This window comes from Eptatretus burgeri, chromosome 1, assembly GCF_056783735.1.
Source record: "Eptatretus burgeri isolate ZD-2024b chromosome 1, Ebu_testis_v1, whole genome shotgun sequence".
NCBI classification, from domain to species: Eukaryota; Metazoa; Chordata; class Myxini; order Myxiniformes; family Myxinidae; genus Eptatretus; species Eptatretus burgeri.
The window spans coordinates 51,450,741-51,470,952 of NC_140961.1; the positions used below are offsets into that span (position 1 = coordinate 51,450,741).

A 20,212-nucleotide genomic window follows, 5' to 3' on the forward strand; every position below is an offset into this window, starting at 1 on the left:
TGGGGTTGACTCAACCTGTTATCCTTCCGAGGTTGGCAAAAAGGAGGACCAGCTTGCTGGTATCCTGCCTCGGAGTGGCGACCCGTTCAGGATTGTGCCCAATCGGCCAGGAGACTGCTTCGGCAACACCAACACTCTGAACAGAGTATGGTCCCAATGGATGGAAGGATGGATGAATGGAGGCGGTTCAGTGATGTTTTGGGGTTGCTGTGCTGCCTCTGGCACTGGATGCCTTGAATGTGTGCATGGCATCATGAAATCAGGAGATGACCAAGGTATTTTGGAGTGCAATGTTCAACCCAGTGTCAAAGCTGGGTCTCCGTCGAAGGTCATGGGTCTTGCAGCAGGCCAATGAACTCAAACAAACTTCAAAAAGCACCCAAGAATGTTTCAAGACAAAATGCTGGACCGTTCTGAAGTGGCCAATGAGTCCAGATCTAAATCCCATTGAACACCTGTGGGGAGATCTGAAAACAGCAGTAGGGAGAAGGCACCCTTCAAATCTGGGAGAACTGGAGCAGTTTACACAAGAAGAGTGGGCCAAACTGCCAGTAGAGAGGTGTAGGAAGCTCATTCATGGCTATAGGAAGCGCTTGACTGCAGATATTTTCTCCAAAGGCCATGCTACCAAAATGTTAAGTCGATGGTGTTAATAATTTTGCCAGTGCCTTTTTAAAAAAGATTTTCCTGATTTAAAAGGATATATTAAGTTCTGAATCAAAAACAAAGGTTCTGTAATATTAACAGTGAAATAAAGAATTGTGGAGACCAAATAGGTCAATCTCAACTTATTTTTAGACAAAATTGTGAGTTATTTGAAAAAAGTGCAAGGGTGCCAATATTTTTGGCCACGATTGTACAAATCAAGCAGTTTATGGCACAATTGAGAAGCATTTTGTACCTTTGCCCACATACATGTAATTGCTACAAAGACTTCCAACGGTGAGTTCCAAGACATCCACTGGCAACATCAAGGATCCTGGTCTCCAAGGCACTCTACAACTCTTCAGGATTCCCGAAAGCACCCAGATCCCCCAAATCCTCTCTCAGCCTGTTCACAAACTCCTCAGCTACCCTCTCATCCTTGACCTTGCCAACATCCAGCCAAGGCTGACATGGCACCATTCTCCGGATTGAAGCTGAAACTTCAGAGTTGCTGCAACAAGTTTGTGGTCGATATTGAGGAACTGAGCACTCCGGTAGACCCTGCAGTTCTGGATCATCCTCCAGCGACCATCAGCAAGCAAATGGTCAATCTCCTTTGCCACACCAGCATTGGAATACCAAGTCCAGCGATGAGCCTGTGAGTGCTGAAATCATGAACCAGCCACCTTAAGTCCATGACTTCTTGCAAAGTCAAGGAACTTAGTGCTATTCTGGTTCACAGTTCCACACCCATGGGGACCAACACACATCTCATAACCATCCCTATCAGTTGCAGTAGATGCATTTAAATCCCCCAAGATGAGAAGAGTATCTCGCATGGGGCACTGATTAACCACAGACTCGAGCGTGGCATAGAATGCGTCCTTCACGGTGAGATCACTCGCCTCAGTCGGAGCATATTCAAAGACCAGGGAAACACCATCTAAGGAGTGATGAATGCTTTGTCTCATAATACGCTCGTTGACCAGTCTTACCTCAATTATCATTGGAGTCAGCTGATTTAACACATCAACAGCAACTCCTTGGGCATGGTAACCATCAGAGCAACCAGAACAATAGTAGGTGTAACCAACCGCCATGGTCTCGCCACTAGCTGGTCTCCGAACCTCAGAGAGTGCTGCAATACTGGTGTTCAAATGCTTGAGCTCAGATGATAACAGAAACAGGTGATCATCCTCTCTTTGAGATAGGATATTCCAGGCACCCACCCAAAGGGATTGCCTCAGGTTAACCCAAGGAGATGCTGTCTGGTGGACGACACCTCAGCACCATCCCGACACACACTACCACAATCTAACCTGGTAATATTGTTGCGGGGCCAGGCGTCGGCCGCGAGATGGAGCTGCAGCGTCGGCTTTACCGATCGCCCGGAATTCAGATCGTACTTCTTCGGAAAACTCCGGAAAAGTACAGGTCCCTTTTTGGACTGTGAAGGGTCAATATTTCTACAACGTGGTACAGGGTTATTTGGCAAATCTTCAAAATACCTGGAGACCACGTGGCGATCTACCGAGTCTTCACACCCTCGACGGCACCCGAACGGAACGAGCTGCTTAGCGTGCTCGTTCCGTGTGCAACCCGAGCGGTTTTATCGCCGAGTTCCGTCGGTCCAATTGTCCAGTTACAATGGCCACGGTAGTAGCCTGCTAATTCCCCAGCACGCGACACGCTCAGTCAATGAAAGAATAGACGCGAACGAGCTGAAACATTGAACAAATGGGGGTTTATTTAAAATGCAATAGGTGGGGAATGAGGGAACCACGTAAGGGCAGACCTAAACCGACTATTAAGAATTGCAATTTTATACAGCACAAGCACTTAAACAATTTACCACTTAAAGACGGGGCCCACAGGACACACGCACGCACGCACAAAGAATCGGACCAAATGGTCTTTAATTGGACCTCCAGCTATCCAGCTGTTTAATTTAATTGAACTGTTTGGAGGACAGTCGGGCTGAAGATCAGGGTAGCTGGCTACCTGGACGCGAACGCACGGCTGGGCGTTCACTCCTTCCCAGAGCTCTGGTCACCGAAGGACAGACCAGCGCAGCCGAATGAGACGAGGTGATCGCCAAGCTCGCGATCATGCGGAGGAGGACGAGGAAGACCAGGGCGGCGACCACTCACGATGACTGATCAACGACTACTGACCAACGACCACTGACGACGGGGACTACTGACAACCAGGACCGACGACGACGAGGACTGTGGAAAAAAATCTCTCTCAGACCAGCCGTCTGTGCTCTTATTTCCTCGTCCCCCACGGAGGGGGGGGGAGGGGGTGTTTCCGCCCTTCCCGCTTCTTCACCCCAGACGTCATTGTGCGCAGAATTCCTCGTCGCCCTGTCACTGGCCAAAACGGGCGGCAAGCCCTTCGATTGGCCAGGTGGCGTGGTGACATCACATGGACCACCCCTCACACAGTCGGGGAAGTCCGAATGGTCAAGCGACGGTCACATCACCCGATCATCTCGATTGGTCGAGAGCCACCGCGATGCTCCTCCTTGAACTCCACCCTCGTATGTGATCGAACACATCGGGATAATGGCGTCGGTCAGAGTGAGGTGAAGGTGTTGCTGGCGTTGATGGGAGTGTAGAAATGAACGAAAAGAAAAGCTGACTATTAAAATAACTTCACAGCGCATGAACATTTATTTACCCATTAGACAAGGGACGGGAGCTATCTAAATATACCATCAGAGATGGGGAATCCCCCACCATTGAATGAAAAAGGTCATACATATTCCAGATAATGAGGGAGGTGAATTGGAAACAAGACACCATTTGGTCATTATCTCGAAAAAGTTCCCCAGGGGTGAGGAACGTAGTAACCAAAAATAATTATAATCAGATAAGCGGTTTTCCATTTATTACAAAAAACATTTTTTTCAAGATGGCCACCCCAGTCGGCCATCTTGGAGCCGGCCACGCCCAAAATCAATAGGGTTCTTCCTTTTCAGGTGGTACATGTGTGACCCAAATTTCAAATCGATATGGAGAAAAAAACATTTTTTTCAAGATGGCTGCCCTAGTCGGCCATCTTGGAGCCGGCCACGCCCAAAATCAATAGGGTTCTTTCTTTTCAGATGGTACATGTGGGACCCAAATTTCAAATCGATATGGCGAACAGTTTATGAGTTATCGCACTCACAGCTGTAAATGTTGATGGACGGACGGACAGCCGGACGACCTGGGTGACAACAATATGGTCCGCCACGCGGCGGGGGAGAAAAACACATACTTACCGATATAACTAAGCTATAGGAGCCTGGATGTTAAGTGCGATAGTTTTCCAAATCCACAACAATATTACCCTGTGGTTTTCCTATCATCAAAGAGTGGGGGTCCTGAAGGCTTTTCCCCAATCTCGTCATCCAATGAGCTGCCCTGTGGGGGGCAGTAGCACAGGAGGTAACTCCCATGGAGTGGGTTTTCAATTTTCTTTGCGTTTTTCTTGTGTTTTGTGGAGTGAAGGGTTTTTACAGTGGCCATAGTGCAAATCCTGCCACCAACCTCCCTAAAAAAGAAGTAGTAGTAAACCAACTGGAGGAGGACATCCACAGACAGTTGGACACAAGATATGGATGGGTGTTGGCTCACAAGGAGCTCTCCTCCACCCTTTGACAGGTTTTGCTTTTAATCTGCTCGGTGTCCATATTATACACCCTCCTCACCAGGAAACCTGGTGGGGGAGACGGTTTTGTTGCCGACAACCTGACCATGAAACAGGTTACTGCAGGTTTACATGGTACCTGCAGCAAGTCACAGATCTAATCTTGCCTGACCTGACAATAAAAGCCAGCACTCACGCTCGCTCACCATGACGTTCATTGCCCTCGGTGCAAAGGTAACACCAAAATCACCCCAAACTGGGTTGGTGGACACCTGGAATCACATTTTGCGGGAGAGAGCTCGATCCATCAACTCAAAAAGAAGGAGTGCACCAAAAATATGGGAGCCAATCACCAGGTAACAATGGGGGTCAGACTACAAACGCACTTATCAGTTATGAGGGGAGGATCTTTCAGTGGCAGCAACTCCTCCTACAGACAGAGGGCGGGGAGACGCACGTAGGGAGTGGGGTGGGTGTGGGGCGGGGCGTGAGGAACCAATAATTCCAATACAAGGCGGAGATGGAGGAACTTGAAGAGAGACGAGAGAGCTGAGTGGAACGAACCTGAGTTACCAGCCAGCCTCGAGCGTCTTGCAGTTTCTTGTCTAATCACAGTGCATACTCTCATCAATTCTGTTTAATCTCTGCCTTTCACAACCTTTCATTCCTTTATTCACTTTTCTCATTCTGGTGCTTTAATACTCTCACACATCCAACACCTCTTGTCCTTTTGCACCTTTGCGTCAAGACCTGCTCGGCACTCTGTGCCACCTGGTAAACCCATCAGCCCCAGATTTGCCTTGCACACCTCCTGCATTTACCTCGTAGACGTCGTACGTTTAACTGTTCCTGTTCCATGTTTAGCCGAGACGCTAAGTGCATCAAGGACACTCGGTGGAGCACATACCTCCGCCCTCAAATGCCTCATCCACGAGAACATATCCGGCTCAATACATTTTTGAGATATCGTGCAATTAATCGTTTTTGAGCCCTATCTCTCAATGGTGAAGAATCACTTTAAAAATTCTCGTAGTCGGATCCAGATCTTCAACAAAATCAAATCAGTTTGTCGTGGTCACACACCCAACCTGTCCACCGAGTTTAATTCGAACCCATCCACAACTTTTTGAGATAGTGCTATACATCAGTTGAGCCCGATCTCTCAATGGTGGAGAATCACTTGGAAAAAATATATCAGATCCGGATCTTCACAAAAATGGAATCAATTCTTCTTTGTCACACACCCAACATTTCGACCAAGTTTCAACCGCATCTGTCCACAACTTTTTGATATGCTATATATCGTTTTTGGCCCCATCTCTCAATGGTGAAAAATGACTAAAAATTATAGTAGTCAGATCCGGATCTGGATCTGGATCTTCAACAAAATCAAATCAGTTTGTCGTGGTCACACACCGAACCTGTCCACAACTTTACGAGATATCCTGTACACATACAGACAGACAGACAGAAAGGGGTGAAAACATAACCTCTTTCATCTTCAGTGGCAAAAAATTGCATCGATATAATCGCCGGACCCTAATGTATATGAATATGTCATGGAGTACGGAAGTACTCCATATAGACTACAGAGGGATGATAGAGCAAAAAATGGCCACCCATTCAAAGGCCACCCAGAACCATACGCTTATAAACTACTATAGAGCGAATTCATAAGCATTTAAAAGCCACACCTTTTATTCTCAAGTGTTTTCTGAACTAAGACATACAAATATGTCAGAATACATCTCTAAAGTACCATAACGAGAGCAGCGGGGGAAAGAGTACATGTGGAAGCATTGCGTGCTCAGCCAATGGGTTGCCCAGATGGCAGAGCACTGGTATGGTTCACCATTGGATCTGGTTTTGATTCCCGGTCTGGGCATGTAAGGTTTCCATCTATGCTCATGTTTCTTTCATGTTCATTACCCTCGCGAAGGAGAGGGTATTGCATTTGGGTCAATTTGTTTGTCCACATAGAACTTTCGTGTTTTTCTCCACAACTGCTTGTCAGATTGAGACATTTTCACCATTGGTGCGACGACTCATGTAGCATGTTTTAATGATAATTATGACATCATAGGTCACGTGGTGTGGCAGCTATATTGGAAAAACAGAAAAACTTTGGACCTCTATCTCTGAAACCGCACCAAGGAAAAAATGGAAACTTGGCACATCGCAAGTACTCCTCATTGGGAATGAGTGTGATTCTTTTCTATGATGTCATAGGTGCCCTCGTTATGACATTAGAAATGCATATGTAGAATGCCACATCCGATAAGTACGAAAAATTTTGAGGGTCATCTAGGGATGAAATGGTCCAGAGAGAAAAAAAACAACATTCATGTCATCGGCCATGTGATTCGGCAGCCATATTGTAAAATAAATAAATAATAAAACCTTCAAAAATCTTTTGAGTGGCTGAACAGATCGAGGCAAAATTTTACACGTATGACCACCTGTCCATGAGGAACAAAAGCTTCTCACATATGTCGTCATTGGTCACATGGTTTGGCAGCCATATTGGATTTACCCAAAACCTATAAAAAATCTTCTTCCCCAGAATGGCTAAACAAATCGAGGGGAAACCTGACACAAGTGTTCTCCAAACCATGGGTGTACAAGTTTGTTAAGTAATAAATGATAGGTAACATGGTCTGGCAGCCATATTGGATTGAAGAAAAATATTAATGTTTTATCTGGAACCACTTTATCGATGTGAAACGTCTTCTTTTTTTACAATCTTTTTATTTTTTTTACAATGTACACCCACAATCTTCTTTTTCTCTTTGAACGACCACAATTATTCCCACTTTCTTGTGGGATTGGTTGTGGGCACCTTGGTCAAAGTCTTTCACGAACTGGCTGGCCTGACCTTATGTTCAACTAAGGTTGGGGCAGGAATTTGGATGGCCATGGTGCTGGTGATAGCTCTCCTACGCTTCGCGAAGGACACCGTGGGATCTATAATGTCCGCAAACTGTCAGTGCATGGGACATCAACTTAACGTCGATCCGAGGGACGGCACACACACATTGATGAATCAGCTTGCCTGTCAAATACCGGGATGATAGTTTGTAGTTCGGTCGGGATTCAAAACCAGGCGACATAGCTACAAGGGGAATGTGCATACCTCAAGGCCATCCTGCCAGCCCATTCAATACCCACCATATGGATGGGCAAACAGCTGGTGTGGACATGCACAAACGTGTCGATTTTGATGTAAAAAAAAACCTGAACTCAAATCAAGGAAAATTAAAATTTGCTTTTGGCAAAAAGAAACGGTGGATACTACAGAAGCCAACAAGACCACAGAAGCGAGTGGAGACTTGCTGATACGTGCACAAAGTCGACCCCCTTCAGGTATTGCAATATAGATAATCCGACAGACTATGACAGTCGATAATCCATATTCAAACACGGCATGATTGAAATGTCACAAGTTCCAAATAATTAAATAATAAAGGCTAAATTCAGTGCAGAGTGCATCGAAAAACCTTCAAAAATGTTCCAAATACACTTCATGTTCTGCAGTGAATCTCCATTGCAGTAACAACATCAGTCATGTTACATCGAAATTGCAGCAAGCCATCCAAAATTCTGCCTTCGACGAGAAATGTGATTAGCAGACCGATAATTAAACCAAAATAAAAACCAGCCGAAAAGTCAAAAACGACAAATCTTATGATTATCATGATAGCAAAGGTTTGTTGGCCAATTTAGGCCATCACAATTAAATGGTTGGCTTTTTGACCCAGAAGGAATAAATATTATTTTGGCCTCAAGCTTTTGTTACAGGAAAGAGGGATGATGGTGCAGTTCAAGTAAAGGGCCATTTCAAAGAGCATCTGTTAAAATTGCAAAATTCATCATTAAAATAAAACCACGAGCAAGAATGCTTACACGTGGTTATATTCTTCCATGAGCTGAGTTTTACCTGCACAGGCTGCTGGGTAGAAGGGTTGTGGGACGCTTGCTGGCTCCCATTTGCATAAAACTTAGCTGCGCCAATGTCGACCATCTTTGAAGGTACAGCCGAGCGCTTCTTGATTGCTGCGTCTGTCGTCGTGGGGACAGGGCTCTGATTTGGGCTGGGGGGCGAAACCTCATTGTCGGAGTCGTGTTTCCGAGAAACTGCACTTGGCCCATCTTCAATCGGGCTGTGATGTGCTTGTCCGGAGCTTCGTCGGGTATAATGTGTATTTTCCTCGCCATCACTGTGTGCAGAGAGTGGAGAATTAAACACACAATATTGGAAGAAAAATAAACAAGAAAATTCCTGGAAGATAGTAAGTCTTGTTTTCACTCTAAACACAAACAGAACGAGCATACGCTACACCGTAAAGCCAAATACATCCGAACCACAATGACAACCAGCACGCGATTGCAAATAGGATAAAAAATACCATTGATAACAAAACATCAGTTCTGAGAAACATACCTGTCATAGAACTCCTTCTTCTTACCACCATCAAAATCTCCCTTGCTGTTTCTACGCGAACGTTCCAGATCATAATCATCCAGGTAGTTGCCCCGAGAATCCGAGTCGTATTGTCCACCTGGGGAATGGTGAGCAGCCAAATCCACACAAACCAAAGCTCCGGTAAACCAGCCACATTATGCTTCAGCCATCCATTGTGATTCTGTCATTGTGCACTTATGGCATAAGAGTTGATCAAAACGGTAGCCAAATTCACAATCTGTGTCAAATGAACAAAGCAAATGGCATAATTAATTTACCATCAACTTGGCAATAAATGTGGGTCAAAGATGTACTTTACCGAATCGCGAAGAGTCTGATGACACGCCGATGTACTTGTCTCGGTTCTTGCGTGCACGTTTTCGCTCCTCACGGATCTTGTCGTCGTCTTGCACCAAATCCATGACTTCGCGCACTTTCTGCCTCACGTTACCGCCCTGGTCTCGCCCGTGCTCGTCTGCAGGTCGAATACAGAGCAGCAAAACTCAACCGGCACTGGAACGCCACATGAGATTCCAACAGCTTTCCTGCACTATCCTCAGTAGATTGGTAAACAACCATCATCAGAGCCACAAGGAACGAGCAAGTGCCAAGAGGAATCAATTATAATGCATCATGAAAGGCAAAAATGCAAGTCACCAACAGTTTGCCAGTCTGTAAGCTAACCAACACAATGGAAGTCTTCCAGAGAGCGCAGGTCGTAGAGGTGCTCCCGTGCACTGGTCACCACACGTTCGGAGCCGTTCCGCAGTAGGTACGCAAGGAGCAGCAAGCTCTGTTTGTGTTCACATAGTGAGCGATCATAAATACCGGGGAATATGGAATGACACCAATATAACTGAAATGCTATGCAAAAGTAAAGATATGTGGTGTTTCATTTGGGGCTAAAAACAAAGAAATATACAACTTATTTGAAGGTATAAATGCAAGCTTGACCAATGTTCAAACACCAGTCTCACTCAATGGCACAACATGGTTTCATCAAAGCGAAAGTAAATGAAACTGGAAGCAGCGGTGGATTGTATTATTGCAAGATATATGCAACATTATATTTCAGGATGAAGATGACCGGAGGTTAACAAATGGAGATGACAATGAGACAAACTTCAACTGTGGTGGTGAACCAAAAGCACATTTGGAAAGAGCAAGGAAAAAAACAAACAAAGAAAACCAAACCATATACAGCATTTTATAGGCATAAACAACAAATCATCCACAAAGATAATTACTACTGAATTTTCCACTTGCATCCTTATGTTGAAATGCACTATTAAGCATCAAATACAACTTTTAGGAGTAAAACGTGATTTTCAAAATGACGTATGGATGCCAACGAGGCCTTTTGTGCATGTTCAGCGACCTGTTTCTGCTGTCGGAGTATTTTAACCTGCCGTCACAAGCACAAAATCTGAAGTTCAAATAGTCTTTTTAACCTAATTTTCAGGATTTATACAAAAGTGGAAATTTCAAAATGGTTCTTACAAAAATAAAACAACAGCGCGCGCGCGCACACACACACACACCTTCAAAAGCCCAGGCCAGGAGAGAATTCCAAATTTCTGGCTAAGGCAACGAGATCATCGTCAAAATCACTTCGCTCTTGCATTCAACAAACTTATCCAAGAGGAAAAGTAATGGATGAGTGGTCACAGAACCTTCCTCATCCCAAAATCTGAAGAAACCCGACAACCTCACAAGTATAACACGTCAATCAACAACATACAAACTTCTGATGGAAATCATTACAGAAAAGTTGTCCCACCATCTAACACAGCAAGGAGGCTGAATAAAAGGATGCCACGGAACAATAGACCACCGACTACTAAACAACGCCGTACTTGAAAACTGTAAATCCAGAAGAACAAAGTTTTTTTTTTTTTTTTGTATACCTTGGTCGAGGCTCGTATGAGAGCTAACATACAACTCACAGCAAGGAGGCATGAGACAAGAGGGGCGGGAGTGGAAGGGACAAAACAGTGGGGAACAGACACATTAGGTGAACTGTGGAAGGGAGAGGGATGGGGATGGGACAGGGAACATGGCGAAGAGAAGATGGACATTTCAGGGACTTTCAGGAAGGAAAGCAGGAGAAATGAAGGAAGTGGATTTTTATCACAGGAGAAAAGTTATCACAGCTTGGACAGACCACAAAAAGTCTGATGGTGTTCCACATTCATGGAGGATAAAATGCATGCAATTGTGCAAGATCAAACCTCCAAATAATCAAACCGATTGAGAAAGTAGGAACTATGTAACACCACATTGATATTACAGCAGTCAAAAATAACAGGGGTGAAGATACGATGGGGCATCTTCCAGGGTGATATCCTTGCGCACCTCCTATTTTGCCTGCTTCTGGACCCACTGAGCAAGCACATGGATACACCCCGACATCAAATTAAAAAGTCCAAAGAGAAAAGAAAGGTGATATCGACTGTAAAGGGATGATTTAAAACTCTGCATGCCAAAAACCTGGCAGAACAATTTAAATTAGTGAAACGGTACTCCAAATACATTGAAATTGAATTTGTACTCAATAAGTGTACCAAGTGCACATTCGTCGAAAGTACAACAAAAACAAAAAAAAAAGACTGATAAAAAAATAACTATAGGGGGAGCACTCTGTATAGTGCAAAACCTCCGCCACCAATACTGCTGGGTCACTTAAGTGAACCTGATATCCCATTCATTGTAGGTCAAAACGGATCAGACTCTACTGAACCACGATTGAATAAAGTAAACTAGATCGACGCGAATGTAGAAATGCCAAAAAAAAAAAATCGAAATTTGTTTGAAAAAAAGTTGCAAAATTTAATCTTTTTTTCGCTAACAAATTTTTTTTTTTTTGGTTGGAAATCACTTAAAACATGTAGAAATGCAAAAACAAAAATTCAAATATTTTTTTCAAAATGGCCACCATAGCGGCCATATTGGACTTTGGACCAAGTCCACAATCTAATGGCATGATCCTTGGACCATACCTAATCCCCCCACCAAGTTTCGTTGAAATCCGTCCAAGAGTTTTTTCCGTAATACTGTTAACAAACAGACAGGGGTGAAAACAGTAACCTCCGTACATCTTCGATGGCAGAGGTTAAAAATAAAAATGGACCAAAACACAACAATGCATGAGCAAGATAACAAAGCATCATACAATTACTTCAGAGTCGAAGAGAGCCACCAAATATATCACAAACAAATGCACAAAACAATTACTAAAGAATACCTACGTAGAACAAGGCTGATCCTGAAAAATACATTTCTCAAAGAAACAAAATCAAAGCTATAAACCAACTACCAGTAACATTATTCCAGTACAGCTGCAGAATAGAAAACTGGCCACAAGTGGAAATCAATAAACTAGATATCAAAACAAGGAAACTCAGCATCCACAAAAAGTTTCCAAAAAATTAATAAACCAATGTCACCCGCAGGAGTGACCCGTATCTTGCCAAAAGGTGACCACGTGTGACTTCTTTAAGGTCACACTGAGGTGAACAGAGCTGCTATCCACGAGGAGCGACTCCTTGAGGAATATCTGCCGACAAGAGATTCCAATGAGAATCGTTCTACAGAGTAACCATGAAAAATATGCGTTTGCCTCATAACGTCACCAAATGACGTCATAATGTCTCAAGCTTCACATATCTAGAAAGCACTCATCGAGGTGTTCAATTTGAGGTACTACACGATATGGTTCCTAAAACTTGAAAATTTGACCTTGGGGTCAAATATGTTTGACCTTTGGCGCTAACCATGAAGGTCAAGGCCAATCGCCACCAAAAATTAATCAGCTGAGCGCCAGACCATGAACTATATTCCCATGAAGTTTGAAGACGATCCGATCAAAATTACACAAAAAATAAGGGTTTCGTCGACTCCCCTGATTTGCGACAAAGTGACCTTGACCTTTGACCTTGACCTTCAAAATTTTATGCGCTGAAAGGGACCTCTATAGGCCTCTGATATGCGAAGTTACAAAAATTTCCGATGATAACTGTGCTCTGCAGAATTTTTTATACGTGATTAAAGACAAACAAACAAACAAACAAAAAAATAAAATAAAATAAAAAAAAACAAAACATACAAGCTGACTAACATATCTTGCAAAAACTTCGTTTTGGCAAGATAAAAATTAAAAAAAAAATAAAATCACTGCATCCCAAGAATCTATCGACCGAGACGAGGAGGAGTGAGCGACCTGGTGTCACTCAACAAAGTGCACAGAATGACAACTGTAGAATCCGCTGAGTATGAAAAGTTCAACAGACTACAGAATCAAATTTGTATGCAAACACGAAGACAGCAACCTAGAGAAGGTATCCATAACCCACTCGGCTCAGGCGATTGTTAAAATTTGAGAATAGATTGTGATTCTGAACTGCTGTCTCGATTCTGATTGTTCAACAAAATGTAATCAAATCGTCCTTGTCACACAAACCCAACCTGCTAAACTAGTCTTGTCCGAATCCAACCATAACTTTTTCAGATATCGTAAACAGAAACAAACAGGGGTGAAAAACATAACATCCATCCATCCATCTTCGGTGGCGGAGGGAATAAAGAGAAATAACTTGAGCATAAAATTTATGTTCACGAGTAAATAAAATCATTGGCATGATTTATATTATGTAAATCATGCTAAAAAAGTAAAAGTTGCTTCAAATTAATCCAAAGCTCTGGGAAAATTGAAATTTTTTCAATTAGATTAAAAAAAAATAAAATAAAATAATACTGAACCTGGTTACCCAGGCGGTGTGTGAGGCAACAGACGACTGCTTCTCAATTGCTCCTGACAATCGATCGAGGAGAGGTCGTATATGTTGCCTTATACACTTTGCTGTTCAGAAATGTGACAATCTCGGACTTTCACAAGAGTACTCAATGCAGACATAATGGCCTAATGCTGTCTGTTGGATCGCAGAAAGAGAAGTCAGACACATATGCACACAGTTCGAGAGTACATGTCTGCTCATTTTCTTCACAACTTGAACAAACTAGATGCAGATTTAAATGGACTTGTCTTTGTCTGTTTTGTAAAGAAGAAGTTTTCGATAAAATTTACCATCCCTGGGAACCAACGAACAAAGTCTCGATGGATGAAGTGGGATAAGGCAAAGGAGGAAACGACTCGGGAGAATTGGAACCGTTACAGATGGGTAATCTGCTCTGCAGAATTTAGGGTTTGATTCCCGGTTGCGATGGAGGGAATCAATTCTAACCGGGTAATCGAGTCTTTCGCCCAAACCGATATCCCACATATAGGCTATGAGCCAAGGGGGTTGGTCGGTACCATACAGATGGAGTAAGGCTCATTGTGATTTTTAACAAGATATATGTACCTAGATATGAAAAAAAAGTGATAGCAGTGTATAACTCTTGGCCATCTCTGTGTTATCACCCGAAATATTAGAATTGTACGCCCGCTTCGCTTTGCCAAAAAATGTGATATTTGCTAAAATTGGAATAAATATTTTTTTAAGGACCACAGAGTGCCAATAATTTGCATACTGGATGCCAACTAATATAGTAATCGAAATATAGAACATTTATGAGGGTTATTTGTCAAACTTTTGAAATAATGACAAAAAATATGTTAAATTTAGTGAAAAAGTGGCCAAAATCGCTTCGAGTTCAGAATTCACATTGTACGTTTGTGTCAATATTTCAAAAATGAAAACTCCCAGAGTAACATTTGACCCCTCAAAATATTCACAAGGAACCACTGCATTGGAATATATCATTACTTTGTAATATGGTGGTTGTTTGGGGCAGATATTTTGGCAAAGTTCAACCATACCCCCAAGTTTTGATATTTTGGAACAAAACATAGATTTTGAACATTTTAGGTTTATTCGTCTACTTTTGGTATCTCAATGTAATTTTTGGTATTATGTAGTATCCTAAAGTAGGTATGTAACATCAGGTACATTCTATTTCACAATACATGCAAAATTGCTGCACACTCGAGGTTTATCATAATTATGTTATCATTAACTGATCTCTCAAACAAATATGCCTTGTTATTATACATTGTTATTACCAATCAATTTTAACACATTTGACACAGATTACAGGCATTTAAATTAAACACATACTAAATAATGCTTATAAATTGAACCTATCCTTTTATGCATCGGGCTATTTTAAATTACAATGAACGTCATACATATTCTGGCAAGTGAGCCTTCCGCTGTGAGGTTTGTTTCTATGCACATAACAGGTCCCAGAGACCAGCATCTTGAAAACGAGCTCCGAGAATTGCGAGTATATTGCAGACTGTATGGAAAGTACCCAGACGGAGAATTATTCGTGAATACTTGTCAGTGTGTGTTCCAGATGATTTCGGCTGCATTAGCGTATTATGCCTGGTCCAACACTATGACAATCTCCTCTAACTGTAGTGCAGTCCTCACAAGTTCTGACTGGTTTAATATTTCGGCGACTGAAGTCAATTCCGTAGCTGGAGCATTGATCGTGGGCATATAACCAACAACATCCTTTGAGACTGTCAGAGAATCTCTGGTGTTTATATTGAAACCAGTCCAGTTTGGTATGCGCTGCTTCTCTGGGTCGGTTATAACCGAACGGTTATAACCTGCGTCGGTTATACGAACAAAAACCTCATCTGGATACTTGCTTGAATAATTATTCAAGCAAGTATCCAGATGAGGTTTTTGTTCGTAGCTGTGTACTCTGTTACTATGCTCGTGTCTGTTGTAAGCAACTGTGGTCCAACGCACTGTCCAGCAATGTATGTTGTCAATTCGTGATCAGAGACATCCAAAGATCTTTGCTTTTTCTTGGCTATCTCAGGAAGCGCTTGTTTCGGAAGATGTGGTCCATAAACTCTGGCCTGTACCACGATACCATTCACAGGATGTGACATTCCCTTTCCACTCAATGTTTCTTCCAATCTATCAATGTTGTGCCATGCAAAGCTGGTAAACGTATATGGTTGAATACTTGTTGGTAAGAGTGTCTGCCGATTTAGATTAGCTGCGAGCTTCTGTAAGCACAAGGCTGTGTCATTTTCTTCCAGCTGAGAGTAAGATATCCCGTGGCCTAATCTGTTCAACGTCCGTATCAACTCCGTATTCCCAGTGAGTGTTTTAACCATGTATGGAAGCAGTATATGTTTTGGTGGCTTCTGCATACCACATGTCACTGCATATACCACATCTTGACTGAAGGATTCCGTGAGCATTGTTAATCTCCGTGAAGGGTGTTTGTGTTCTGGATCACCAGTTAGTAGACCGATCAGAAACCATCGAAGATATTCTGGTGTAGTGAATGATTCCTTCTCCACGTCGGACGGGTGATAGCGCCAGGTTGTTGGTTTTTTTTCTCGTTCTTTATTGTTGCTCTCAAAAATGACGATGACTGATCAATTATCTTCGAGATATTTGTTGATTTATCTTTCCAAGTTTTCAGCTCCCTTTCCATATCGCAATACTCACTGACTATATCTTGCATTGTTATGCAATCAGGTACAACAACAAGTTTTCCTTTTGTGTCAGCGAAAATCTGAATACAGTCTCCCAACTCCTGTTCCAATTTGTGACGGAGATATTTCTTGGTGGATTCTGTTAGACTATGTATGCCTCTGGCAGACATCATCGTTCGCAGTTTCTCTGTAAGCGTTGTAACTCTGATTATATACAAACTGATATCATTCCCATCAAGCAAATTGTCAAACAGTTCTGCATATGATTCGTCTTGCTTTTCGAGATAAATATCATTCTGCTGAGAAGGAGCAGGCTCTGTATCGAGACCAGGTGCTGGTCTTGTGTAGTCCCTGCAGCAGGAAGCATGATAATGTGCTTCAGCAGCAACTATGTCCCTACTCGTTATGGCTAAAAGCTTGGTGTCACACTTGCGGACTGCACAAGCTCGAAGCTTCTGGTCCGATCTCAACTCCACAGATTGGACTAGTTTTTCCCGAGTTGACGTTCCCTTGTATCTCTTGACATTTTCGCACAAAAACCATGTGTAGTCATAGATGCGTGATTCTGATGAGGATCGTCTTGCCGGTCACTTAGCAATGGAACACCCAGCAACAGCTTCCTCAGTTGAGCTTGGATCTGTTTTACGTTTAAGAGCTTCCAGATCTCTCTTCATCGTGAAAATGCTCCTGCATTTCCTATGGTAGAAGATCACTGGAATCTCCTTGTCTGTCACCGATTTAGCAATGTCAAGTAAAGGGGAGTGATCTCTTACTTGAGCAGCATTTATTAGGGTTTTCCATGATTCAAAACTTTGTGGACTGGTAAGTTGTTCATGTGGATCAATACTCAGTGATTCCTTGTGAATTATACAGTGTCTTCCAGTTGGCTCTTCGGCCCCATCTCTGGTTTGTTCTTCCATTGCGATTGCATTAGCAACTATACATACTGGGCAAGCACTAACACCACCACCGCCACCATTACCACATTACCTGGAATGACAAAAGGAAATAACAATTTAGTTGGGTAATACAGATGGAAATACAGTAATGCTTAAGGCTATCCACTACTTTTAGGCATTTTTAATATATGTAGATGTTTCAATTTGTGAAATATTGCATCTGGGATGTTACATATTTATCTAGTTTTTTGTAATATTAAATAATTAAACCAAAAAATTAAACACAGATATCAAAAGTAGACGAATAAACCTAAAATGTTCAAAATCTATGTTTTGTTCCAAAATATCAAAATTAGGGGGTATGGTTGAACTTTGCCAAAATATGTTCCCCAAACAGCCACTATATTACAAAGTAATGATATATTCCAATGCAGTGGTTCCTTGCGAAGATTTTGAGGGGTCAAATGTTACTCTGGGAGTTTTCATTTTTGAAATATTGACAAAAACGTACAATGTGACTTCTGAACTCGAAGCGATTTCGGCCACTTTTTCACTAAATTTAACATATTTTTTGTCATTATATAAAAAGTTTGACAAATAACCCCCATAAATGTTCAATATTTCTATTACTATATTAGTTGGCATCCAGTATGCAAATTATTGGCACTCTGTGGTCCTTAAAAAAATATTTATTCCAATTTTAGCAAACATCACATTTTTTGGCAAAGCGAAGCGGGCGTATAATATTTCGGGTGATAAAACAGAGATGGCCGAGAGTTATACACTGCTATCACTTTTTTTTCATATCTAGGGACATATGTCTTGATAAAAATCACAATGAGCCTTACTCCATCTGTATGGTACCGACCGGTCAATTTGGGGGGTCTGGCTCATAGCCTAATAGCAATTTTTTCCCCCCAAAGATGGGTGCAAATGGAAGATGTCATACATTAAACCAAAACAGCAGCGAATACAGCCCCAAAGAGTGCAAAAAAAGACAAAAGAAAAATATAAAGCGAAATATCAACAAATATACACTGACAATGGAGACAATGACAAAAGAGCAGGGAAGTACAAAACAAGCTCAAATGAGCGAAGATCCTCTTCCTCTTAATGATGACGTCATAAAAACTAATGACGTCATTGTGATGTATCAGGTTTGCGATAAATTATCTGTGCTAATGCCCAGCTTGATTCCCGCAAACAATATTCAAACAGCTTGCCTAGTTTCGGAGATAATGGTATAGGCGATTTCCATTAGCAGCAATATTATGATGTCAACTTTTTTCTAGGAAGAATTTCCAAAATCGGAGATGGTTACTGTGTGCGTGTGGGTTTTCTGCATATACATGGCAAGTTTCACGAAGATCCGATGAAAACTCTGGGTTGTGAAACAAAAAATGTCAAAAAATAGGAATGACATAAAAATTGATATGACTTCATAGTGATGTATCATATATGCGGTAATTCATCTCTGCTAATGCCCTGTTTGATTTCCGCAAACAGAATTCAAAAAGCTTGCCGAGTTTCGGAGATAATTTTTTCGGCAATTTCTATTAGCGGAGACATTTTGACGTCATAACTTTTTTTCTTGGAGGAATTTTCAAAATCGGAGATGGTTATTGTCTGCGCAGGGTATTTTTACATATATATGCCAAGTTTCAGGAAGTTTCGATGAAAACTGTAGGCTGTGAAACAAAAAAGTCCACAAGAAGAAGATGAAGAACAACAACGTGAGTAAGACTTAGAGATCCTCAACGAGCATCTAAAAAAAAGTTGGACACATTGGGCATAGACAAAGAAGGCTCTTTGGAATGACTAAGAAGAGGTCAGCTCAACTGGGATGGACAACAAATCATAATAAATGCCAAAGACAAAGGACACCATTCCAATGGCTTTAAGAAAATGGCAGGACTGAGTCAATCAGACCAGTGTAGATTTTGTTAAGTGGAAACAGAAAGCATGAATCACCAAGTACCATCCCTGGGAATATTATGACAAACAAACTACAGTTGGAAGCTATCCGGGTCTCAGCGACCATCAAGAAAAGATTCCTCGGAAAAAAAACTTTCAGAACAAGAAAACTCCACAACTTGGCCCATAAATCATGACACCTTATTAAAATGGAGGTGGATACTTTGAGACCTGGCAGGACTCTGTTCCACCTTCTGAAACCCGCATGTGGAGATCACGCACGTGCACACTTCTTCTTTTCGTAATCAATGCAAAAATAGTGTGCAATCTATTTCGTGGCACAGGAATCAAACAAACAATGTAGTATTTATAACAGCACTCACAGCCCCCCCCCCACCCCCCACAACACAATTAATAGTGAAATAATTTTAAAAGTTGATTTCAAACCTACCCTGTGCATTCACAAGACCCAGATATGACCTGCCATTCGGTATTCAGAAACACCCAAACCAGATAAGATATCTCCATACAACTCTTTTGTTGTCCAGAGGCACACCCCAGCTTTCCCTCAAGTAATTTTCCAAGTACTTTAGGTACATTGCAGAAGCTTTGAGAGCCATTTTAGCTAGCAAACCCTGTCGCGCATGCACGCCAGCTATCGCTATTTTCGGGGTTTCTGCAAATGGGTGCCGAGCATTCTGGGGCGGATTATGTCATTTCGAAAGTCCCCATATTCTGCAGTGTTTTCTGTATAAGCAGCCACGTCCTGTGGATGATTGGCCGAAAAGCATCCGATGTCACACATTTCAGAGCCAATCATGGATGGATCAGACACGGCTGCTTTCGCAGAACTTGCAGCAAAGTCCACCATTGTTGTCTCTGCTGCTTAATGATATAATTTTGCTCAGTTCTCACTCAATTCTCAGTTCTCAAAACTTTAGTTAACCTCATACCTTAACAAGGACAAATGTGTCCACGAGCAGCGTCCTAAAGATTTTGTCGGCTAAAAAAAAAAAAAAAAAAAATTTAAAAAAATCAAAAAAAAAAAAAACAACAAAAACTTCCGATATTTCGTCACGTGCCTTGATTAAGCCAATAGCGAAACGAGTCATAATGTATTTACGATATATCATGTATTTACGAAATTACAATACGATAAATGGAATAATCTTTAAATAGTAACGTGAACTT

The 20,212-nt window shown here is 42.0% G+C and overlaps 1 protein-coding gene across 2 annotated transcripts in view; it reads right to left on the reverse strand.

Annotated features, from left to right (window-relative positions):
- LOC147034476 (clathrin interactor 1-like) overlaps positions 1 to 20,212 on the reverse strand; it is a 102,633-nt gene that overhangs the window by 13,177 nt on the left and 69,244 nt on the right. For both annotated transcript variants that reach the window (XM_085883852.1, XM_085883859.1), the window contains exons 4-7: positions 9,428 to 9,536; positions 9,063 to 9,218; positions 8,723 to 8,840; positions 8,219 to 8,498 (exon numbers count right to left, since the gene is read on the reverse strand). In XM_085883852.1, the coding sequence (XP_085739978.1) occupies positions 8,219 to 8,498; positions 8,723 to 8,840; positions 9,063 to 9,218; positions 9,428 to 9,536 (663 nt within the window). The remainder of the gene's footprint in view (positions 1 to 8,218; positions 8,499 to 8,722; positions 8,841 to 9,062; positions 9,219 to 9,427; positions 9,537 to 20,212) is intronic.